This window comes from Salmo salar, chromosome ssa10 (assembly GCF_905237065.1).
Source record: "Salmo salar chromosome ssa10, Ssal_v3.1, whole genome shotgun sequence".
Lineage (NCBI taxonomy): Eukaryota > Metazoa > Chordata > Actinopteri > Salmoniformes > Salmonidae > Salmo > Salmo salar.
Genome location: NC_059451.1, coordinates 79,304,196 through 79,330,511, shown reverse-complemented (window position 1 = coordinate 79,330,511; position 26,316 = coordinate 79,304,196). Strand labels below are relative to the sequence as shown.

At 41.4% G+C, this 26,316-nt stretch overlaps 1 protein-coding gene and 1 non-coding gene across 3 annotated transcripts in view; both read left to right on the top strand.

Moving 5' to 3' along the window:
- LOC106561000 (nuclear transcription factor Y subunit beta) overlaps window positions 1–13,463 on the top strand; it is a 59,091-nt gene extending 45,628 nt beyond the window's left edge. For both annotated transcript variants that reach the window (XM_014124521.2, XM_014124522.2), the window contains exons 5-7: window positions 2,041–2,119; window positions 12,416–12,495; window positions 12,838–13,463. In XM_014124521.2, the coding sequence (XP_013979996.1) occupies window positions 2,041–2,119; window positions 12,416–12,495; window positions 12,838–12,870 (192 nt within the window). In that variant the 3' untranslated portion in view covers window positions 12,871–13,463. The remainder of the gene's footprint in view (window positions 1–2,040; window positions 2,120–12,415; window positions 12,496–12,837) is intronic.
- LOC123724998 (small nucleolar RNA SNORD67) lies at window positions 12,552–12,665 on the top strand. The gene has a single exon (XR_006757474.1). It is a non-coding gene; the product is annotated as a small nucleolar RNA SNORD67 (small nucleolar RNA).
- Window positions 13,464–26,316: the final 12,853 nt, after the last annotated feature.

Sequence of the window (26,316 nt, the reverse complement as noted above, 5' to 3'; positions counted from 1 at the left end):
CCAGCTAGATTGAGCTCACAACCATCAGTATATAATCGAGTCCTGCCCCTATACGCCACAGATGGAGCTGACGGAGAGTGAGATCAGTGAGGACCATAACTCGCTGTATGAACCTGAGAGCTCAGAATCACAATCATCTCAGTGCGAGCCAAGATATACTATCGATCACTTCTGGGAGCGGGATGGTGTTCCGAAAATGGAGAAGGAGCAGGCCATTCAACAGCGAATTCCAAGATACACCCATCCATAAAGGGAATCGGAGTGGAATTGTTTTTCCGCATATTTTTTTTACCCTTTTCAATGGATGTTGTCCCGGTTCTGCTGTTTCGACTCTCTCTCTCAACCTATGAATGCTCAGCTAGGAAAAGCCAACTGACATTTCCTGAGGTGTTAAACTGTTGCACCCTCTAACCACTGTGGTTATTATTTTGATGTTAAAAGGGCTTTTGTAAAATACATTTGATTGTTTGCTGTGCTGGATGCTGTGTATTCACTGTCTGAGTGATGGGACATTTTTATAGTATCTGTATTTAATCTGCCTTTTAACTTCTTAAAGTGGCAATCAGCAGTAGAAGTAATAACAAAGTGGCTCCCTGCTCCTCTTTTGGTAAAAAGCTGAGGGATGGGGCTGGAGAAATGTAACCACTCTCAAATTCATAGACAGAGCTATAGATGCAAGGACTGACCATCCATCATAACAAAATTGTTATCCTGTTTCTATGATCTGTTTCCACTACCATGTAGCCAGTTTGCTTTGGATAAAGGTGTCTGCTAAATGGCATATATTATTAAAGTCTATTTTTGACTGCCAACTAGTTGCCAGTGTAGGTACCATTCCTTTCCAATAGATGACAGCCAAAGCTAGTTGAAGTCACTACTCTAGCGACAGGGACACAGGGTTAGTGCGCATTGAAAGTAGTTTTATCTTCAAAGCAAGTTTATCTGGTTACACTTGAACCTGTTGTTATAGTGGACAAGCTAGCAAATACTACTTTTACATAAGACCAAGGCGTTGGGTATATGTCTTAGGCTAGGCTAGATTTACTAAATTACTTTTAATCAATGCCTTTGCTTCTGGCTATTCTCCCTTGTGCGGATAGGGTGAACTGGCAATAAGCTGCCAGCCTGTATGCTCTGCAAACAAAATCATAAGAAAAGTTAGTCTGATACCTAAACTAAATCACAATGTATTTATAATGAGCACGCCCCATTATTGGTTAGAATGAGATTTCAAGAATCACGATGTTGTCTGCGATTCCAACTACGGTCGTCTAATCTAAAGGTAAATGTGTTACCAACGCGCCAAACAGCGCTGACGATAAACATCGTTATAGAGTACTATAACGAATACTATATATATTGGACACCTACCCACTACTGATATTAACCTTAAACAATTGATTATCAAGCAAAATGTCACAAATGATTTAACTGACATATCGGCTGCTGACTGGTCGAGTAACCTCTTCTGCCAGGAAGTCCTTCGTAAGGATTAGTGACGCGTTCAATAACTACATCGCCATCCAGACAGACAGGAACCCAGCCACCATCCGCTGGGATTTTGTGCTGTATCGCCACCATCTCTCTACAACACACACACTCCTACTCTAGCCATTACCTGGCAGCATCCCCACTCACACCAGTTTGTGTTTGCCTACGCCAACCCTCTAGCTGAGGTGTTTCAGGCGGCATATCTGTGTTGTTACTGCTACGAGAATATACTTTTTGATCTGGGGCAACGATCGGCTCAAACATGAACGGCTTCAGTAGGACTATTGGCTCCCTAACTAGCAATTATTTAATTCTCTGTAATAAACTAATTCGCAGACTTGAGTGTACTCTGTAAATTCAGTTATTTTGGGGAGTTCCAAAATGCTCTCCTGCCAGTGACGCAACAATGCCAATATGGCGGTTTACAGTTAGTTAGCTGGCGTTTGTAAATCATAGTGTTTCCATTCCCCTTTAAATTATCACACGGGTGATGCTGTGGAAATACAGCTCAATGTATAATACTAACATATTCTTAATGTGTATCTATAGGCGATGAAAGGGGAGAAGGGAATCGGAGGCGTATCTGTAACAGAGGGACTCGGAGAAGAACTCACTGACGACAGCTTCGGTAAGTGGGGCCTCAATCCTCATAGAAAGTATCAACAGTCGTTATCTTCCTCCAGCACTCTGTTAAAAGCTCAAGGATTAGGCCTAGATGAAAGGATGAGAAGTGCTGTGTGTATAAATGTACTCTTTTGTTATTTATGTGACAGGGTCATCAGCTAGTTTATGGTCCAGTTGACTTTCATGGCCTTATTTACTGCAGTTCTTCCCCCTGGACCCAGGCATATTCCTCCCCTGAAAATCAACAGATAAGAGGTTGGCCTTTCATCCTGGTCTCCCTAGGAAAATAGATTATTAGGCAGTAACCTAGAGATTAGAGTGGCCCGGGGCCTAAACCAGAAACCTTTCGGCTGCTAGTTCAAGCTCAGGGCTGGGCTTGGTCTCCCTGGGTAAAGATATTTTAGTTAGTTGTTGATCATTGCTAGACAGCCATTTTCAAGTCTTGCCATATATTTTCAAGCAGATTTAAGTCAAACTGTAACTAGGCCACTCGGCAACATAAAATGTAATCTAGGCAAGCAACTCCAGTGTATATTTAGCCTTGTGTTTTAGGTTATTGTCCTGCTGAAAGGTGAATTTGTCTCCCAGTGTCTGTTGGAAAGCAGATTAAACCAGGTTTTCCTCTTGGATTTTGCCTGTGCGTAGCTCTATTACGTTTCTTTTTATGAAGAAATTAGAAAACATAGCATGATTCAGCCACCACCATGCTTGAAAATATGAAGTGGTACTCGGTGATGTTTTGTTGGATTTGCCCCAAACACAGTGTTTTGTATTCAGGACATGAAGTTAATTTCTTTGACAGATTATTTTGTTTTACTTTAGTGCTTTATTGCAAGCAGGATGTATATTTTGGAATATTTTTTATTCTGAACAGGTTTCCTTCTTTTCCCTCTGTCATTTAGGTTAGTATTGTGGAGTAACTACAATGTTGTTGATCCATCCTTAGTTTTCTTTTATAACAGTCATTAAACTGTTTTAAAGTCACCATTGGCCTCATGGTAAAATCCCTGCGGTTTCCTTCCTCTTCGGCAACTAAGTTAGGAAGGACGTCTGTGTTTTTGTAGTGACTGGGTGTATTGATACACCTTCCAAAGTTCAATGAATAACTTCACCATGCTCAAATTGATATGCAATGTCTGCTTTTTTATTTGTACCCATCTACTAATAGGTGCCCTTTGCGGGGCATTAGAAAACCTTCCTGGTCTTTGTGGTTGAATCTGTGTTTCGAAATTCACTGCTCGACTGAGGGACAGATAATTGCATGTGCGGGGTACAGAGATGAGGTAGTCCATGCAACTTATTATGAGACTGTCACGAGAATTTTCAATCCCAATGATGATAACTAACGATTATTTAATCTTTGACCAATCCCCGAGATTTGTAAGATCCTGGGTTTAATAATAATTAGGCAAAGACTCAGCTTCTGCAAAAGGTTGGTTCTTTATTCACGAGAACGTTCTGAAGTCCAAAATACAAAGACATGTCATTTTATAACTTCCACCCCCCTACCTACTTACACGCACACACAGACACACAAACAGTAGGTGGGATGTATCTTTCCCCACAGTCCTCATTCCTCGTTTATCACTACCAGGCTGGCAGTTCCATCCTCCCGAGATTAGAGGGACCTTGACAGGACTCCCTTTCCTGTCATAAGTTTTTTTTTGAGTTCCAACCAGGTCAGGTCATGAATAGTTTATATGTCCTCTGTATTTTCTTAGTCACACACACACATTTCTCTCCCTTACTAGTCTCGACCAAACCTTATTGGACTTAAGTTTATCACTCTAATTATTCATTATACATGTTACATAATCTAATAATTACTAATAGTTACGTTTGTCTAATTATTCACTATACATGTTACATAATCTAATAATTACTAATAGTTACGTTTGTCTAATTATTCATTATACATGTTACATAATCTAATAATTACTAATAGTTACGTTTGTCTAATTATTCATTATACATGTTACATAATCTAATAATTACGTTTCAGGGTGGAATTCTTTAGTCATTACCGTAAACATATAAATTCCCTTATCAATGCACATTATGACTAGATATTACACACTGATACGCCAACTGTCATATGGAATCATAAATGTTACACATAAGCAACATTATCAGAGACTTGTTAACTTCTCTGGGCAAGGTGGGACGTGACCGTCCCACACTATTCAACAGCCAGTGAAATAGCATGGCGCGAAATACAAAACAGCAAAAATATAATTTCAATTTCTCAAACATACGACTATTTTACACCATTTTAAAGATACACTTCTCCTTAATGTAACCACGTTGTCCGGTTTTCAATAAGGCTTTACAGCAAAAGCAAAACATTAGATTATGTTAGGAGAATACATAGACAAAAATAACCACAGCCATTTTCCAAGCAAGGAGATATATCACAAAAACCCAGAACACAGCTAAATGAAGCACTAAACTTTCACGATCTTCATCAGATGACACTCCTAGGATATCATGTTACACAATACATGTATGTTTTGTTCGATAAAGTTCATATTTATATCCAAAAACAGCATTTTACATTGGCGCGAAAATGTATTCCCACCAAAACGTCCGGTGAATGAGCACATCAATTTACAAAAATACTCATCATAAACGTTGACAAAATACACAATTATTTTAAGAATTTTAGAGACAGTACTCCTTTATGCAACCACTGTGTCCGATTTTAAAATAGCTTTTCGGCGAAAGCACATTTTTCAATATTCTTAGTACATAGCTCGCCATCAAAGCAAGCTATACAGACACCCGCCAAGTTCTGGGGTTACCTAAACTCAGAATTGGTATTATAAATATTCTCTTACCTTTGCTGATCTTTGTCAGAATGCACTCCCAGGACTGCTACTTCCACAAGAAATGTTGGGTTTTTTTTGAAATAATCCATATTTATGTCCAAATACCTCCGTTTTGTTCGTGCGTTCAGGTCACTATCCAAAGGCATAACCTGCGAGCGCAATTTCGAGACACAAAAAGTCTAAATGTTCCATTACCGTTCTTAGAAGCATGTCAAACGTTGTTTACGATCAATCTTTATGGTATTTTTAACGTAAAAATGCGATAATATTCCAACTGGACAATAGCGTATTCATTCAAGAAGAAAAAGAAGGAAAGGTGCGCTCGCGGGAATGCGCATCACCAATCCCTTTGTCCCCAGGCAGTCCACTCATTGACTGAGCTCCTATTTTCTGCCCAGTAACGGGACAACGATGAAAACATTTTCTGAAGGCTTTTGACAGCCAATGGAAGCCTTAGGAAGTGCAACGTAACCCCACAGACACTGTAGTTTCGATAGGGATTAGAAAGAAGAACTACAATTCTCAGATCTCCCACTTCCTGGTTGGATTTTTCTCAGGTTTTTGCCTGCCATATGAGTTCTGTTATACTCACAAACACCATTCAAACAGTTTTAGAAACTAAAAAAGTGTTTTCTATCCAAATCTGCTAATAATATGCATATTCTAGTTTCTGGGCCAGAGTAGTAGCCAGTTTAATTTGGGTACGTTTTTCATCCGGCCGTGAAAATACTGCCCCCTACACTTTAAGAAGTTCAGGAAATGTCAACTCCTGAATTTATTTAGGCTTGCCATAACAAAGGGGTTGAATACTTATTGACTCAAGACATTTCAGCTTTTCAATTTTATAATTTTGTAAACATTTCAAAAAACAGAATTCCACTTGGACATTATGCGGCATTGTGTGTAGGCCAGTGACGCGAAACTTGATTCTCCTTCATTCTATTATATGTTTAGTAAGTCCTCTAATTTATTGGGAGTCTGACAGAAGGCGGGCTCTAATGGCCGGACAGTGTGACATTAGGAATGACCCGTTTAATGTTCATATGAGATAAAACTGAGATTTCCTCATACGTGTTCAGTTTTTTTTTTCTGATCAGAGGACAATTTCTATCTTAAAAGGAAATAGGCTATTCATAATTCTAAACATGACTTGAGTAAGTTGCATACATTTTATGTTTATAGTAAAATACATATTATACTTTTAATAACATAGGAAAAATATCACAATGTATATTGGGTTCATACCAAAACATGAGTTTTTCAGTTTAACCTCTTGAGGATACCCTAGGATAGGGGGCGCCACAGCGCATTTTGAAAAAAAATCGTTCCCATTTTCAACGGCCTACTAATCAAACTCAGAAGATAGGGCATGCATATACTTATTATATATGGATAGAAAACACTCTAAAGTTTCTAAAACTGTTTGAATGGTGTCTGTGAGTATAACAGAACTCATTTGGCAGGCAAAACCCTGAGACATTTTCTGACAGGAAGTGGATACCTGATGTGTTGTATTGAGTTTAAACCTATCCCATTGAAAAACACAGGGGTTTAGGAATATTTTGGCACTTCCTATTGCTTCCACTAGATGTCGCCAGTCCTTTCACAGTGGTTTGAGCCTTATAGAGTCAAAACTCAGTGAATGACAGGAGTTTGAAATTGGTCACAGGGGATGGGCCATCACCATTATGACGCCGGCGGCCATGTCTGCCCCCACCTTTGGAAACGGTTTTAAAGGCAATGAAATCATCCCCCTCGAATCTTATTGGCTCTCTTGGTGTTAGAGGACCTGAACATTTATTTTATACAACGTTTGACATGTTTGAACGAACCTACATGCGCGAGGATTGCTTTCAGTATGAAGTGCAGAGCTGCGTTTGGAGAGAGCCATAGGACGCGCTACCAACATCAGGCTAATGGAACGTGAAGTATGGACTTTTTGACCGAAAATACATCTGTTGTGGACCTGGGATGCTTTCTGATGAAGACAACTAAAGGTAGGCGATTATTGACAATATTATTGAAGATGAGATGGTTCATACTGTTGCGTCCAAGATGGCGCCGAGCACTGTATATTAGCTGATTTTCTGAGTATCGCATCTCCTTTTATCGCAAAGTGTGATTACCCAGTAAAGTTAATTTAAAATCTGGTATGACGGGTGTTCTCAAGAGATATTCATCTATAAATGTTAGATTGACAATATACATTTAAAAAATCGTTATAGTATAGCAATTTATTGAAACGTAGCATTGTTTACCGGGACGCTTTTGAGGGGAAATTAGGTAGTCAACGTCAGACAGAGATGTAAAATGCTGTTTTTATATATAAATATGACCTTTATTGAACAAAAGAATGCATGCATTGTATAACATGATGTCCTAGGGGTGCCATCTGATGAAGTTTGTAAAAGGTTAGTGCTACATTTAGCTGTTTATTGATAATATGTGATGGAAGTGGTTGGTCGGAAAATGGCTATGAAGCTGCTTTTTACGATGGACTCATCTAATATAATCTAATGATTTGCTTTTCCTGTAAAACCTTTTTGAAATCGGACGACGTGGGTCGATTCAGGAGAGGTGTATCTATAAAAAAAATATATATATATTTTTTATTTTTGTAAAAAATTATGATAATTTTTTAATGCTAATTGGCGATATGATTTTTCGCTGGATTTTGATCCCGCTAACGGGATCAGATGCTCAAGAGGTTTTAACCTCTTAGGGCTAGGGGGCGGTATTTACACGGCCGGATAAAAAACGTACCCGATTTAATCTGGTTACTACTCCTACCCAGTAACTAGAGTATGCATATACTTATTAGATATGGATAGAAAACACCCTAAAGTTTCTAAAACTGTTTGAATGGTGTCTGTGAGTATAACAGAACTCATATGGCAGGCAAAAACCTGAGAGATTCCTTTACAGGAAGTGGCCTGTCTGACCATTTATTGGCTTTCTTTGACATCTCTTTCCAAAACAAAGGATCTCTGCGGTAACGTGACACTTCCCACGGCTCCCATAGGCTCTCAGAGCCCGGGAAAAAGCTGAATGTCGTCATTCCAGCCCCAGGTTGAAACACATTATCGCCTTTGTCAAGTGGCCGATCAGGGGACAGTGGGCTTAGGCGCGTGCACTGGTCGCCCCCGTCTTTCTTTTTTTTCCTCTGTTTACCGAAACGCAGATTCCCGGTCGGAATATTATCGCTTTTTTACGAGATAAATTGCATAAAAATTTATTTTAAACAGCGGTTGACATGCTTCGAAGTACGGTAATGGAATATTTAGAATTTTTTTGTCACGAAATGCGCCATGCTCGTAACCCTGATTTACCATTTCGGATAGTTTCTTGAACGCACGAACAAAACGCCGCTGTTTGGATATAACGATGGATTATTTGGGACCAAACCAACATTTGTTATTGAAGTAGAAGTCCTGGGAGTGCATTCTGACGAAGAACAGCAAAGGTAATAACATTTTTGTTATAGTAAATCTGATTTTGGTGAAGACTAAACTTGCTGGGTGTCTAAATAGCTAGCCCGTGATGGCTGGGCTATGTACTTAGAATATTGCAAAATGTGCTTTCACCAAAAAGCTATTTTAAAATCGGACATATCGAGTGCATAGAGGAGTTCTGTATCTATAATTCTTAAAATAATTGTTATGCTTTTTGTGAACGTTTATCGTGAGTAATTTAGTAAATTGTTAGTAAATTCCCCGGAAGTTTGCGGGGGGTATGCTAGTTCTGAACGTCACATGCTAATGTAAAAAGCTGGTTTTTGATATAAATATGAACTTGATTGAACAAAACATGCATGTATTGTATAACATAATGTCCTAGGGTTGTCATCTGATGAAGATCATCAAAGGTTAGTGCTACATTTAGCTGTGGTTTGGGTTTATGTGACATATGCTAGCTTGAAAAATGGGTGTCTGATTATTTCTGGCTGGGTACTCTGCTGACATAATCTAATGTTTTGCTTTCGTTGTAAAGCTTTTTTGAAATCGGACAGTGTGGTTAGATAAAGGAGAGTCTTGTCTTTAAAATGGTGTAAAATAGTCATATGTTTGAGAAATTGAAGTAATAGCATTTCTAAGGTATTTGAATATCGCGCCACGGGATTAGACTGGCTGTTGCGTAGGTGGGACGATTTGGTGCCACCTACCCTAGAGAGGTTAATACATTGATAAGAAACGTTTAATATGTTCTGGCGTTAGCACCCTTTTTTGCTCTTTATTCACAAAGATGTATTTTTGACTGCAGGGGGCACTCAGGGTCGGAAAGAAATGGGGGGGAAACAGATGAGCTTTGGTATTTGGTATTTTATTAGGATCCCCGTTAGCTGTTGCAAAAGCAGCAGCTACTCTTCCTGGGGTCCACATAAAACATTAAGCATAATACAGAATGACATAATACAGAACGTCATTAGACAAAAGAACTACATACATTTTTAAAAAGGCACACGTTGCCTACATATCAATGCATACACACAAACTATCTAGGTCAAATAGGGGAGAGGCGTTGGTGCCACAAGGTGTTGCTTTATCTGGTTTTTGAAACCAGGTTTACTGTTTATTTGAACAATATGAGATGGAAGGAAGCTCCATGCAATAAGGGCTCTATATAATACTGTACGTTTTCTTGAATTTGTTCGGGATTTGGGGACTATGAAAAGACCCTTGGTGGCATGTCTGGTGGGATAAGTGTGTGTGTCAGAGCTGTGTGAAAGTTGACTATGCAAACAATTTGGGATTTTCAACACATGGTTTCTTATAAAAAGAAGAAGTGATGCAGTCAGTCTCTCCTCAACTCTTAGCTAAGAGAGACTGGCATGCAAAGTATTTATATCAGCCCTCTGATTACAATTAAGAGCAAAACGGGCCGCTCCGTTTTGGGCCAGCTACAGCTTAACTAGGCCGTTCCTTGCAGCACTGGAAAACACGGCTGGACAATAATCAAGATTAGACAAAACTAGAGCCCGCAGACCTTGCTTTTTGGAGTGTGGTGTCAAAAAAGCAGAGCATCTCTTTATTACTTCTAGACCTCTCCCCATCTTTGCAACCGTTGAATCTATGTTTTGACAATGACAGTTTACAATCTAAGGTAACGCAAAGTAATTTAGGCTCCTCAACTTGTTCAACCGCCACACCATTCATTACCAGATTCAGCCGAGGTTTAGCACTTAAGCAATGGTCCCTGATGTCCTTTATGGCCCGTCATATAATGAAGCACATTCCGGTGACTCTGGTAACCCACTCAAGGGCAAGAAGGGTGACCCTGGTTCCTGTTTTAATGTTTAATTGTAAATCACCACCGTTGTGCATATCCTCCTCGTGGGCCCTTGTCGCAACACATGAAAATCTTCTGAAGAACTGTTATCAAAAAAAGTACACACCATATAAAGCACTTAAATGTTGCTAAAAGTAATTAGTTAATTGAAAATCTTCTGAAACCGACGCTCTTTCTCTTTACTGCCCAAATACAGATATTAAGAACATGGACCAGCAAGCTATTTGATTCTCTATTTTAGGAAACAAATGTGTACAAATTATTTAAAGGTGCAATATGCAGAAATCGCTCCGCCTTTTCCTGGTTGCATGTGGCATTGTGTTGTTGGTTCCACTTTTCTGGGCTCCGTTATTTACTTGACAAATAAGGAACACTCAAAATGTGTACTTATAAATCATAACAATTTGAATCAAAATACAGCTGTAGACAGAAGTCAAAGATCAAACATCAGCCATACAACTGATGTCTCTCCTGAGTTCTTCCCCCAACAAAAGACAGGACCTTATGGTGTGATCTCCTATGTCAAACCCTGCATGTGCAGCTAAAAGAACAAGTTATTCTTAACACAAGGTTTCTGAGAACCTGTCTCAGCGGTATGCAATCTGCCCTTGTTTCAGAGAAAAACAGAAGCTGTCTCTGTGTCTCGTTATCACCCTCAGTCCCTTTTCTCACCTTCTCTCACAGACGCGGGGCTTCGGGATTTGGCGGAGAGCTAGACACAGACAGAGGCCTCAATATTCAGCTATACAGTGAGCATAAGTATGATGGCATATAAGCAAATTAATAACAACATAATTAATGGTGGGGGTCTTTAGAAGACCCCCAAAATCAATTTTAACCCTACAGTGCTGTGTGACAAAACTGCACATTTTTAGAAAGGCTTATTATTGTCCCCAGCACAAGGTGCACCTGTATAATGATCACGTTGTTTAATCAGCTTCTTGATATGCCACACCTGTCAGGTGGATGGGTTATCTTGGCAAAGAAGAAATTATCACTTAACAGGGAAGTAATCAAATTTGTGCACCAAATTTGAGAGAAGTAAGCTTTTTGTGCATATGGACATTCTGGGATCTTTTATTTTTCAGCTCCTGAAGCATGGGACCAACACGTTGCATTTATATTTTTGTTCGGTAGACTTTATGGTGTAGTTGCTCTAACTGTCATGATGGCCTTATTTACTGCTGTTCTTCCCCCTGGGCCCCAGGCCTATTCCTCCCCTGAACATCAACAGATAAGTTATGGTCCTTTCATCCTGGTCTCCCTGGGGAAATAGATTCTTAGGACCCTGAGGAGCTAGGAACAAAATGTTTAAAATGTATTCTGTCCTTTATTCGTTTTGAACAATGGGTAACAATAAGTGACACACACCATTGCTTCAGGGAAACCGTGAGTCTGAATAATGTTAACCCTTTACACTCGATCCTGTATGCGGGTTGAAGATGGCAGATTTGGGGACTGATAAGGGCCTAAATTGGAACACATTGGCTGTACAGTAACCTGCTATAAATGACTTTATAGCTTAGCTAGCCATGTTGACAATATAACAAGCTTTCAAATTATGCCCACCTGGCCTAGATTGTGATTTATAATCAGACGTTTTTGGATTGTGTAAACAACAGTAATTGTGTGATGGCGGGGATTTAGGGTTATGTTCCAAACAAATAAACTACAAGTGCATTGACATGACTTAGGAACGAACTGTGCATCTGTTGGAGAGGTGTGTGGCCCCTTGGAGACACCAGTTAGTCCTCTCACTCAAACCCTTGCCATTTTTTGTCAAATGTTACACCTACCCCACATTTTCAAGGAATATTCTCATCATGTTACTGAATTTATCCAGAGTATTTTCTGATTTTGTTATCAACAAATGCGGCAAAGTACAGTAGCCACTGTGCTTCTACACCTGCATTGCTTGCCGTTTGGGGTTTTAGGCTGGGTTTCTGTACAGCACTTTGAGATATCAGCTGATGTAAGAAGGGCTATATAAATAAATTTGATTTGATTTAAATGTAAAATGCATATCAAATCAACAGTAATGTTTTGGATTCAGTTGTGTCAGGTTAACTGTTGTCCTCATCTTTGGTCTAATAATTTTCCCCTAATCTCCAAACTGTTCCCTTTCAGTTGCTACCATACTTTTGCATATGCTATTCATATTTCAATTGATCTGTTTCCTCTTGCAGCGAACCAGTTGCCTGCTGGAATAATAACTGCTGATGGACAACAACAGAATGTCATGGTTTACACCACCTCGTACCAACAGGTAAGGTTGGTCCTGAGTCTCCATGCACGCTGCTAGTACTCATTAAAGACCAAACACGTGAGAGTGATGAGTTGCACCATCAGTCGGGGCGCTGGTTGCAGTGGCACAGGCGTCCCGTCCCGCACCTCTCTGGGGACACACCCATGTGCACAGGGGCCATCTGACTCACCACCACCACAAAAGTACACACCCACACACAATTTGTGCACCCCGGAAAATGTTAAATCATGATTAATGAATATGTAATAGAAGAAACATCTGGGTAACCCATGGCTTGCAGCTAACCATAAAGAAGTGAGAAACAAATATCTCTACATGTAAGTTCTGCTCTCGTTCCTCCAGATTCCTGGAGTGCAGCAGATCCAGTTCTCTTGATGAGGTTCCGGAATTCCTCATTCTGAATCAGAACACGTCGTTTGGAATTGGGAGGAGATTACTGCAATACTGAACACTCAGGTCAAAAGATGGTGGTGGGAAGATTGGAACACCCATGGGCGAGCGAGTGAGAGGGGAGCGTATGCAGAACTTGCAGATTTGGGTTTGAATCAGAATCAGATTAATGTTTTGGTCATGATAAAGAACCAGACTCGACCTGATCTGGAGCCATTTTTTCGGGCTGTTTTTCGTTTGTTTGTTTATTGGAGATTGTTTTCATAATATTAAATTTTTTTGGTTTTCCTCCATGTTGTGTATCACTTTTTGAGTTTTATCCGAGTTTGAGGGCGGGAATTAATTGGGGGTGGGGGGCGTGAACATGAGAAGCAAAGTTGAAATGTGTGTCGAGGGAATTGGTGACCTCTTTGAAGCAATAAAAACAAAAGTTGTTGAACGTTGACTTCTGCACTCTAAACTCCATTGTGAACAATTGTGAGTGGAATTACATTATTTAAGATTAGATTCATGTAACTCTTTTATAATTTCTGTAAAGTTATTTTATGTCAGTCCTTTTAATAAAAATGTTAGCGTGATGCAAGTCTCCATTTATTTATTTTTTTCGCACGTCTTTCTCCTAATCTCCACTCTGTCAAGATCCTATAAAACTACAGCACCACCTAAAGTACTAACCTAGTCGGGTGGGGCCTATGGTTTCCTGCTGCCCAGAGAATGAGAAGAGTATGGAGAGAGCGAGCAACGTGCAGGAGCGAGTGACAGACAGAGAGGAGCAGCTAATGGATTTACTAACTGAGGAAGTTATTTAGATCAGGGCCGAGCCTTAAATTTGGCAGAAGCAATCGGGCCGGTGGTAGGTTAGGGCCTGAACGTCTGTCATGGCTAGAGCTCGGACTTAAAATTCATGCCCGTGCAGGGCACTAGTGTACAGCTTCCTGTTAACGCGAGCTACACTGCTGCCTGAGTCTTACTCTCGATGCTGAACGTTGGTAAGAGAACGAACCAAAAGTGAACTTTGACTGACATTAACAGGTGTCTTGTCAGTCACCTATAGTTATCAGATCATTGCATATTTTGTCTGTTGCATGTTTGAGCTTCTGCTGATCGCTTTGGTAAGTTCATAAAAAAATACAACTTATCGCTTTGCAAACTTGAGCTTCCAAATTAAGCAACTTGATTGTGCAGTTATTGCAGTAGGGGGTTTCCATAGAATACAGCTCAACTTGATTATAAAAGGGAGGAGGAGAATGATAGAATTTTTTTTTTATTTGTTGTCTATGATGCTGGAGATCTACTAGACTTGTGAGTATTCTGAAGCAGAATTACTTGCAAGCTGGGAAGCTACAGTTGGTCGACAACACCCTGTCGTTCTCCACTAACATCAAGGCGGTGACCCGATCCTGTAGGTTCATGCTCTACAACATTCGCAGAGTACGACCCTGCCTCACACAGGAAGCGGCGCAGGTCCTAATCCAGGCACTTGTCATCTCCCGTCTGGATTACTGCAACTCGCTGTTGGCTGGGCTCCCTTCCTGTGCCATTAAACCCCTACAACTCATCCAGAACGCCGCAGCCCGTCTGGTGTTCAACCTTCCCAAGTTCTCTCACGTCACCCCGCTCCTCCGCTCTCTCCACTGGCTTCCAGTTGAAGCTCGCATCCGCTACAAGACCATGGTGATTGCCTACGGAGCTGTGAAGGGAACGGCACCTCCATACCTTCAGGCTCTGATCAGGCCCTACACCCAAACAAGGGCACTGCGTTCATCCACCACTGGCCTGCTGGCCCCCCTACCTCTGAGGAAGCACAGTTCCCGCTCAGCCCAGTCAAAACTGTTCGCTGCTCTGGCACCCCAATGGTGGAACAAGCTCCCTCACGACGCCAGGACAGCGGAGTCAATCACCACCTTCCGGAGACACCTGAAACCCCACCTCTTTAAGGAATACCTAGGATAGGATAAAGTAATCCTTCTAACCCCCCCCCTTAAAAGATTTAGATGCACTATTGTAAAGTGGTTGTTCCACTGGATATCATAAGGTGAATGCACCATTTTGTAAGTCGCTCTGGATAAGAGCGTCTGCTAAATGACGTAAATGTAAGTTTGCATACACTTACGTTGGAGTCATTAAAACTCGTTTTTCAACCACTCCACAAATTTCTTGTTAACAAACTATAGTTTTGGCAAGTCGGTTAGGACATCTACTTTGTGCATCACACAAGTAATTTTTCCAACAATTGTTTACAGACAGATTATTTCACTTATAATTCACTGTATCACAATTCCAGTGGGTCAGAAGTTTACATATACACTAAGTTGCCTGTGCCTTTAAACAGCTTGAAAATTCCAGAAAATGATGTTATGGCTTTAGAAGCTTCTGATAGGCTAATTGACATCATTTGAGTAAATTGGAGGTGTACCTGTGGATGTATTTCAAGGCCGACCTTCAAACTCAGTGCCTCTTTCCTTGACATCATGGGAAAATCAAAAGAAATCAGCCAAAACCTCAGAAAAAAAATTGTGGACCTCCACAAGTCTGGTTCATCCTTCGGAGCAATTTCCAAACGCCTGAAGCTACCACGTTCATCTGTACAAACAATAATACGCAAGTATAAACACCATGGGACCATGCAGCCGTCATACCGCTCAGGAAGGAGATGCGCTCTGTCTCCTAGAGATGAACGTACTTTGGTGCGAAAAGTGCAAATCAATCCCAGAACAACAGCAAAGGCCCTTGTGAAGATGCTGGAGGAAACAGGTACAAACTATCTATATACACAGTAAAATGAGTCCTTTAACGACATAACCTGAAAGGCCGCTCAGCAAGGAGGAAGACACTGCTCCAAAATCGGCATAAAAAAGCTAGACTACGGTTTGCAACTGCGCAATGGGATAAAGATCGTACTTTTTGGAGAAATGTCCTCTGGTCTGATGAAACAACAAAAATATAACTGTTTGGCCATAATGACCATCGTTATTTTTGGAGGAGAAGGGGGATGCTTGCAAGCCAAAGAACACCATCCCAACCGTGAGCACGGGGGTGGCAGCATCATGTTGTGGGGGTGCTTTGCTGCAGGAGGGACTGGTGCACTTCACAAAATAGATCGCATCATGAGGGAGGAAAATGATGTGGATATATTGAAGCAACATCTCAAGACATCAGTCAGGAAGTTAAAGCTTGGTCGCAAATGTGTCTTCCAAATGGACAATGACCCCAAGCATACTTCCAAAGTTGTGGCAAAATGGCTTAATGACAAAGTCAAGGTATTGGAGTGGCCATCACAAAACCCTGACCTCAATCCTATAGAAAGTTTGTAGGCAGAACTGAAAAAGCGTGCGTGAGCAAGGAGGCCTACAAACCTGACTCAGTTATACCAGCTCTGTCAGGAGGAATCACCCAACTTATTGTGGGAAACTTGTGGAAGGCTACCCAAAACATTTGACCCAAGTTAAACAATTTAAAGGCAATGCTACCAAATAATAATTGTGTGTATGTTAACTTCTGACCCAATGGGAATGTGATGAAAGAAATAAAAGCTGAAATAAATCATTCTCTCTACTATTATTCTGACATTTCACATTCTTAAAATAAAGTGGTGATCCTAATTGACCTAAGACACGGAATTTGTACTAGGATTAAATGTCAGGAATTGTGAAAAACTGAGTTGAAATGTATTTGGCTAAGGTGTATGTAAACTTCTGACTTCAACTGTAGTTATACATGTCAGTCTTACTAAAAGTGTTTACATAGTGAGTGGGATAGATTGGAATTCAAATGTGTACATATCCCACTTTGAGGTGGGAAAAGCATGTGGCAATTGTTGTGGAAATGTATGTATACTGAGAGAGACTTGGACAATTTCAAACAATCAGTCTTTATTTAACATTGATTAATTATTGCAATAATGAAGCTGGTCGATGACTCTGAAGTGTGTGTTGCCGAGAGTGTACCCTTAAAGAGGAATCTTGGTTCTTATATAGCTGATGCTAAAAATGCTTTGTCATGGCTGGTTCCACCCCTCCCAAGCAGATCGGAGGGCATCATAAGCCACTTTGGGTTCATCTTGTGGTTATCTGCAACCGGTTTTGTTTTAACCCCCAACCCGGCTTAGTTTGCCAAATGCCAGGATGATTAGGAGCAATGATGATTTTGTTACATTCCTCCAGGCTATCTCTATCTCGGTTACACCCACCAGATCTTGTCTATGGAATACAGGCTGAAATCAATTGTCAGCACAAGCCATCTCTAGTAACCATATGTAACAGGGTTGGTTATGTTTCCACTTGCCTCTAAAGAAATATGTATTTAATGTTCAAGCATTCTTATTGGTTGGTTCAACTCTGATGACAATAAGGCGTGTTGTGATTGGCCCCGCTTGCAGCTAGGGGGAGATCAGGTCTTCCCAGTATGAAAATGTGATGCAAGGGGTAGGTCACGTTCTGAATACTGTTTTCTATTTTCTATTTTACAATGTGTAGAAGTTTGCTGCACGTTACTGATTTATACATGTGTGGGTATATGGTACCTGTTAGGGATTGAGGGGCTTTCTGGGATGTGCTTTGGCATATGATTGCTGTAAATAAGTGTTAGCTAGCATACACCGATGTAATGGTCACATAAACCCACTGCTAACACAGTTGTCTTCATGCTACAGATTTTGCCATCGACAGCCATCAATATCGTTAAGCCCTGCACAACTAACGTGCTGTTTCCCATTTAACAACAGGTATTTACACATGTTATATTTTGTATTGTATTTTTGTATTTTGTTCGCCCAGTATGAAAATGTGATGCAAGGGATTTTGCCATCGACAGCCATCAATATTGTTAAGCCCTGCACAACTAACGTACTGTTTCCCATTTAACAACAGAAATAAATGATGCTCAACTGGGACCATTGGCTGATGTGATTTATTAGGAGAAAACACAACGCAAGGAGAGTACGATATCCATCTGTTACACATACACCCAGATTAGCTGCAGGGAACTAGAGTGGAGACCATAAAAACACAGCATTAGTAGAACATAAATGTCTTACTACTGTTAAGGGTATAATTGTTAAATGTCAAAACAAGATGTATTTACCTGATTTTTCTCTCACACAATCCACAGTGTGGAGTAAAGGAGGATGGATACCCCAGCTGCCTGTGTTCAGCGGTGATCAAAACAACCAAAAAATAGGAACTGTTTTCCCTTTCCTTGGGCGTAAAAACTGTTCCAACATTATATAATAGTTGATATCAGGTCTGGTCAGATCACATCTGAATATTCAAAGCAGGAACGATCCGTTTGGAAAGTGTCTAGAGGGACAGTCAACCTGTCATAATGGTGAGGGGATAGAGTGATAATGATGATGTTTAAGGTGTTGTCAAGAATGACAGGCTAAGGCCTAGTTTTCTATGACATTGTAGTGGCATAAAGCATGAATAGGAAGGCCCCACTCTCACATCCACACACTTAAGAAGTTTCACTTACACACACATGGAGCACAAAGAAGAATGAACATTGAGAGAAAATTGACATTGACCCTAGAAAATACGTTTCAAGAAATTATTTGGAACTGGAATTTATTAAAATAGTAATTAAAGGCTAAATATGTTGAAGGTTGAAAACATTGGGAAATGTTAAAGGGTGTTTAAAGTAATATTGTAAAATGGTTAAGAAGTAGATGTTTGTTTGCTTTAAGGTACAATGCATTTAGGCTATGTTTATTATCATAAAAAACAGAAAGACCTTATTTACAAAAGTATTCAGACCCTTTGCTATGAAACTCGAAATTGAGTTCAGGTACATCCTGTTTCCATTGATCATCCTTGAGATGTTTCTACAACTGGATTGGAGTCCACCTGTGGTAAATTAAATTGATTGGACGTGATTTGGAAAGGCACACACCTGTCTATATAAGGTCCCACAGTTGACAGTGCATGTCAGAGCTCAGAGACAGGATTGTGTTGAGGCACATATCTGGGGAAGTGTACCAAAACATTTCTGCAGCATTGAAAGTCCCCAAGAACAAACACAGTGGCCTCCATAATTCTTAAATGGAAGACGTTTGTAACCACCAAGACTCTTCCTAGAGGTACGGGACTATGAAAAGTTTGGGGACCACTGCTCTAGATCTACCGATTGAGCCACACAGAACTTTTATTGCTCAAGAAAACAACACATGATTCACATCAAGGTTCCTTATTTGACAGCACAGTTGTTTGCAGTTCACGAAGAGTAAAGCTCAACAGTAGCTTGGTTTGTTCCGGTGCGGTTGCAGTCAGCTCGTCTATAGATATATGGGACTGTTTTCTGCCAGTCTCACTTCCTCTTTATCTTGCAAGTCACACCATAGCTTAGTCAAATCAAATTTTGTTGGTCACATACACATATTTGTTATTGCAGGTGTAGCGAAATGCTGGTGTTCCTAGCTCCAAAAGTGCAGTAGTATCGAACAATTCTCAACAATACACACATCTAAAAGTAAAATAATGGAATAAAGAACTATAAAGATATTAGATTGAGCAATGTCGGAGTGGCATTGACTAAAATACAGTAGAATAAAATACAGTACATACATATGAGATGAGTAAAGCAGTATGTAAACATTATTTAAACATTATTAAAGTGACTAGTGTTCCATTATTAAAGTGACCAGTGATTCCAAGTCTCTGTATATATGGCAGCAGCCTCTAAGGTGCAGGGTAGCCGTTACCGGGTGGAAGCCGGCTCGTGATGGCTATTTAACAATCTGATGGCCTTGAGATAGAAGCTGTTTTTCAGTTTCTCGTCCCAGCTTTGATGCACCTGTACTGACCTCCCTTTCTGGGTGATAGCAGGGTGAACAGGCCGTGGCTCAGGTGGTTGATGTCCTTGATCTTTTTGGCCTTTGTGGTGGAATATTGCCTCAGAAATATAACACTCTTACAAGAACTTGCGAATTCAATATAGGCTTTAATACAAAGAAGCAAAGCCGTGCTGATCCGCGGAACAACCAACGTTTCTGAGCAAAGAGCTCTGCTCTTATAGACATACAGCATATGGGTACATCCCATATGTAAATGAAATCACTCCCCTTGTATTTTGCCACCATTATCTTTCAGTCTGAGTTCTTTGCTTGTTCACGCCCAATAACAGCCACATCTGCTTCGAGTTAGATTATAATGGTAGCAGGACCCCGTACGTAATGCAAAAAATACATTTATTGTATGCTTATGTTTCACATGTTAGTCATTTTGCTACCATTCTCCTTCCTATGTTCTCCTGACATTAGTATGTCCAGATGTAACAAATGTAATTATGGTCTTGGCTAATCTACTTATGTGCATTAGCTTAATGTAATCTTTGGCATGTTATTCTACTCAGAAACAGCAAATGCACTAGGTGACATCATTTCTGCATCTGGCCAATGTAATTATTGTCCTGATGTCTTCTCATATGGCAACTGCACCTAGTTACATTGAGTTATCTCTCACACCTTCCTGTGACATCTCGTGCTGTAGGTGTCCTGGAGGGCAGGTAGTTTGCTCCCAGTGATGTGTTGGGCAGAACGCACCACCCTCTGGAGAGCCCTGCAGTTGCGGGCGGTGCAGTTGTCGTACCAAGCGGTGATACAGCCCGACTGGATGCTCTCAATTGTGCATCTGTAAAAGTTTGTGAGGGTTTTAGGGGCCAAGCCAAATTAATACTAAGATTGAAGAGGCGCTGTTGGGCCTTCTTGACCACACTGTCTGTATGGGTGGACCATTTCAGATCATCAGTGATGTGTACGCCGAGGAACTTGAAGCTTTCCACCTCCTCCCCTGCGGTACCGTCGATGTGGATAGGGGAATGCTCCCTCTGCTGTTTCCTGAAGTCCACGATCAGCTCCTTTGTTTTGTTGACGTTGAGTGAGATGTTATTTTCCTGGCACCACTCTCCCAGGGCCCTCACCTCCTCCCTGTAGGCTGTCTCGTCATTGTTGGTAATCAGGCCTACTACTTTTGTGTCATCCACAAACTTGATGATTGAGTTGGAGGCGTGCGTGAACACGTAGTAATGGGTGAACAGGGAGTACAGAAGGGGGCTGAGCACACACCCTTGTGGGGCCCCTGTGTTGAGGATTAGCGAAGTGGAGGTGTTGTTTCCCACCTTCACCACCTTGGGGTGGCCCGTCAGGAAGTCCAGGACCCAGTGGCACAGGGCGGGGTTCAGACTCAGGGCCCCAAGCTTAATGATGAGCTTGGTGGGTACTATGGTGTTGAATGCTGAGCTATAGTAAATGAACAGCATTCTTACATAGGTATTCCTCTTGTCCAGATGGGATAGGGCAGTGTGCACTGCGATGGCGATTGCATCATCTGTGGATCTATTGGGGCGGTAAGCAAATTTAACTGGGTCTAGGGTGTCAGGTAAGGTAGAGGTGATATGATCCTTAACTAGCCTCTCAAAGCACTTCATGATGACAGAAGTGAGTGCTATGGGGCGATAGTCATTTTGTACAGTTACCTTTGCTTTCTTGGGTACAGGAACAATGGTGGACATCTTGAAGCAAGCGGGGACAGCAGACTGGGATAGGGAGAGATTGTAATGGCGCCGGAGGGGATGGCCGCCATTTTACGGAGGCTCCGAACCAACTGTGCTATTTTGTAATTTTTTTTGCATTGTTTGTAACTCATTTTGTACATAATGTTGCTGCTACTGTCTCTTATGACCGAAAAGAGCTTCTGGACATCAAAACAGCGATTTCTCACCTAGTACTGGACAAAGATTTTTTTCTTTAATTTTCTTTATACACAAACACATTTCACTTATATTAAACTACACTACCCCCGGGTGGACACTAGTGGAACGTCCTGACTCAGAACTCACAGCGTCCACATTCCGGGGACAGGCCACTGTGTGCGTTCGCACAGTCTGCCCTTATTAACTACCTCTTTCTCAAACTCTTCTAAAACTATATCAATAACATATCTGTTGGTTAGGAACACGGTGGCAGGTGAGCATAACACTCATCCTGAGCAGCCGCACACCCGGTGTGCTTCGGCATGTGCTTTCCCATCGTCTCCCCTTACTGTTGGTCTCATGTCCTGCTTTATCCGATCTAGGTAATAGTCGCTGCACTTGGCTTCCACAGGGGTGCTGTTGAATTGCGGGTAAGGGTCCGTTCCTCACTGTTCATTCGGATGCAGCACATGAAATAGGTGTCATGTACCAGGACCTTTGGTAGGTTGTGTGTACAGCACAGGAACCGGGTGATAGATGAACGTGGGATAACAGTGGCATTCGGCCACCTAACACAAGGCCTGTGATATGAAGCGTGTCCGGCTTTTTCTCACCCATGGCTATTGTGGTGTCTCTCCTAAACACTGTCCTACTCTCTGCCTACATGCCTCTGTGCCTACTCTCTGTCTAAATGTCTCTGCGCCTACAATATATGCAACTGACCTAGGCTACAATATGCTACTCTATCCAAGTCACCACATATCACAGTCTCACAGAGTGCATTCGGGAGTTGCTTGGCAGGGCTGACTAATTTACCGTATCTCTGTCAGGGGGGTATATGCTAAATTCCCCTCCCAATGTAAACACTAACTTGGACCTGACAATAGATTTGGGAAATTGATGCATAGTGCTACCACTCGTCTCTGTAAGTGATGGGAGTGCAAAGCCTATCCAATGTGGGATATGAAACACTGCGAGGTATGCCTTGCATAGTAATGAGGGAGAGACAGGTGTAGGGGTGTCGATACATAGTCAGTGTAATAACAGACACGGATCTGTGAGATGGACTGTTGAGCTATTTATTCATATTGTTTTTCATCACCGTAGTACATACATGCTGTACGGCCAAGGTGTAACGATCGAAATGAGGCTCAGTTCTTGGTAGCTGGCGGTCGCGTCAATGTCGTGAGGGTTGGCTGTTCCAGCAATGGCTGTGCTCCCTGACCGCCTAAGGCTATGGGGCACAGGTCCAGAGTGGAACATGGTCTTTCCACTTGTGGGTGTAGTGTGAATAGGATGGTAATATTCACTTTTAGCCTTATCGTATCTATACTTTCCTTACTCTTCTCCTCTCCTCCCTGACTTGACAGGGGATTGTGATGCGTGGTGGAGTGGCGTCCCTGCTCCACTGTGAACGTGTCTCACGGGATAGTCGTACAAACTTCCCACTCTCGGGTAGACGTCGCACGCCATGATGGCTAATAGGGCGTCGAGATGGTGGTAGTGCGTCAACGGCACCTACATGGGTCTGGTGAAGACACTGTCCTTTGGGCCTATCGTCACATCGACACCGTCGTCGCTGACGGATCTCACGTTGACGCGGTCCAGCTTTTCCTTCTCGTAATCTGTCAGGGTCCTGTTCTTCAAGAGGAGGCAGTCGTACCAGGCTGCCATAGCCTTAGTAAAGTCTGTGGTTTCCTGAGGTGGATGGCGGGGTTATGAGGGTAGGATAGGATAGGATATGGGGTAAGCTTAGGTTGTCCTAAGGGTTTGTTTAGAAAGCGAAGGGAGTTGCTGTCAGAGACACTAACCGGGCGGAGTTTGCTGTTGCCTGAGATAATAGTTTACACTGGTTAACGTTCTTTACTCCTTGTTGCCTTGACTAGGACTTGGATTAGTAACCTATGAAACGGTTTGTTGAGCAGGCTGTCAGTAAATAGCCCTGTGAGAAGGGAGATGAGCCCTCAGTTACAGGGCACTGTAGCCTTTAACCTTTATATGCTTCATCACATCGCTCCCTGTGACCCTCCTGTACACTAAGAGCTGTTCAGAGTTTTACATTGTCTATATTGAAAACTTCTAACCAATGTCCGCATTAGGCCACGGCCAGCAGTACACAGTGTTCCTTCTGTGTGTATGGCTAATGGACTGATAGTACCCCCGTGTGTGAGGTCTGGAGGCTTTAAGTACATTCCTGGCAATGGCCTGTAGACTCTTGGCTCTCTGGGAGCGGTTTATGTGGTGTTGGCTGATGTGAGCTGATGTACCGTGTGCTGTTTGCATGTATATCTATACACTTCAGTGGACATGCTTGTATATAAAGCGCCTCAACTGTGGCATGAGCTACGCTGTGACAGTGAACTTTAGTAGTCAGCTTGACAGTAAGGGTGATAGTAGGCTGAGGCTACGGAGGGTAGTGTTCTCTATCTATACATCTCTGCAGCATAACCTTTCTTCTAACACGCTCGTAGCACTTCTGTTGGCTATACGTCCCTTTGATTATATTTCAATCGCAACTATGGTCGATGGGGACTCTGGAAACGATTCTTTCGGCTCATCACATTCCACAGTTGATTCAGCCGAAAGTGTTGATACTATGTCAACTCAGGAGTCATATCTACAGGACGGTGATGTGTGTGGTGGGTGTGCCTTATCAGCTGCACTCACCTTATTCATTGCTTACCATTGCGGTAGCTTGCCTTGCTTTGAATGTGTCTGTTACTGTTACCTGGGTGAATGGCGCTTTGCTGCACTATTTATCCCTTTCCCCTCTCTGTCTCCATTTAGTTTTCTGCCCTAATTGTCAGAAATATGACACGCCTGTAAATCGCTATAGGTCCGGCTCCCTTGCAATGTCAATGACTGCCTTGTTCTTACTTATGGGGTGAGGTGGGTTCTTAGACCCTTCTTCTCGACTTAATTGTTGTAATTTCTGTGGTACCCTGTTGTAATGACGAAACTAATAACTCACATCTCTGTCATTCTCGAGGTGTGTGGTGGACTGCTGCATATACCCGTTCTTCAAGAATGAGTTTCTGGACACTGTCTACCACTGTCCTAGCTGCAATGATGCTCTGGTTGTCAAATCAAATCACATTTATTTGTCACATACACATGGTTAGCAGGTGTTAATGCAAGTGTAGCGAAATGCTTGTGCTTCTAGTTCCGACCATGCGGTAATATCTAACAAGTAATATAACCTAACAATTTCACATCAACTACCTTATACACACAAGTGTAAAGGAATGAATATGAATATGTACATAAAAATAAATACATGAGTGATGGCCGAACGGCATAGGCAAGATGCAGTAGATGGTATAGAGTACAGTATATACATATGAGATGAGCAATGCAGGGTATGAAAACATTATATGAAGTGACATTGTTTAAAGTCGCTAGTGATACATTACATCAAGATGGCAAGATGCAGTAGATGGTATAGCGTACAGTATATACATATGAGATGAGCAATGTAGGGTATGAGAACATTATTGTTTAACCTGTCTGGGCTAGGGGGCAGTATTTTCACGGATGGATGAAAAACGTACCCAATTTAAACAGGTTACTACTCTGGCCCAGAAACTAGAATATGCATATTATTAGTAGATTTGGATAGAAAACACTCTGAAGTTTCTAAAACTGTTTGAATGGTGTCTGTGAGTATAACAGAACTCATATGGCAGGTAAAAACCTGAGAAGAATTCAAGCAGGAAGTGGAAAGTCTGAGAATTGTAGTTCTTCTTTTGATTCTCTATCGAAGCTACAGTGTCTGTGGGGTGACGTTGCACTTCCTAAGGATTCCATTGGCTGTCTAAAGCCTTCAGAAAGTGGTTTGAGCATTTTCCTGTCACTGGGCAGAGTATAGGAGCTCATTCACTGAGTGGTCTGCCTGGCAACAAAGGGATTGGATATGCATGGTCACGCGCGCACGCCTTTCCTTCTTTTTCTTCTTGAATGAATATGCTATTGTCCGGTTGGAATATTATCGCAATTTTACGTTAAAAATACCATAAAGATTGATTTTAAACAGCGTTTGACATGCTTCTAAGTACGGTAATGTAACATTTAGACTTTTCGTCTCTCGTTCTGCGCTCACGCGTTATGCCTTTGGATAAGTGATCTGTACGAACAAAATGGAGGTATTTGTACATAAATATGGATTATTTGGAACAAAAACAACATTTCTTGTAGAAGTAGCAGTCCTGGGAGTGCATTCTGATGAAGATCAGCAAAGGTAAGAGAATATTTCTAATACTAATTCTGAGTTTAGGTTGCCCCGAACTTGGCGGGTGTCTGAATAGCTCACCGTGATGGCTGAGCTATGTACTCAGAATATTAAAAATGTGCTTTCTCCATAAAGCTATTTTAAAATCTGACACAGCGGTTGCCTCCAGGAGAAGTCCATCTATAATTCTTTAAATAATTGTTATATATTTTGTCAACGTTTATGATGAGTATTTTTGTAAATTGATGTGCACATTCACCGGACGTTTTGGTGGGAATACATTTTCTGAACATCACGCGCCAATGTAAAATGCTGTTTTTGGATATAAATATGAACTTTATCGAACAAAACATACATGTATTGTGTAACATAATGTTGTAGGAGTGTCATCTGATGAAGATCGTCAAAGGTTAGTGCTTCATTTAGCAGTGTTTTGGGTTTTATTGACACATGTCCTTGCTTGGAAAATGGCTGTGTGATTATTTTTGTCTATGTACTCTCCTAACATAATCTAATGT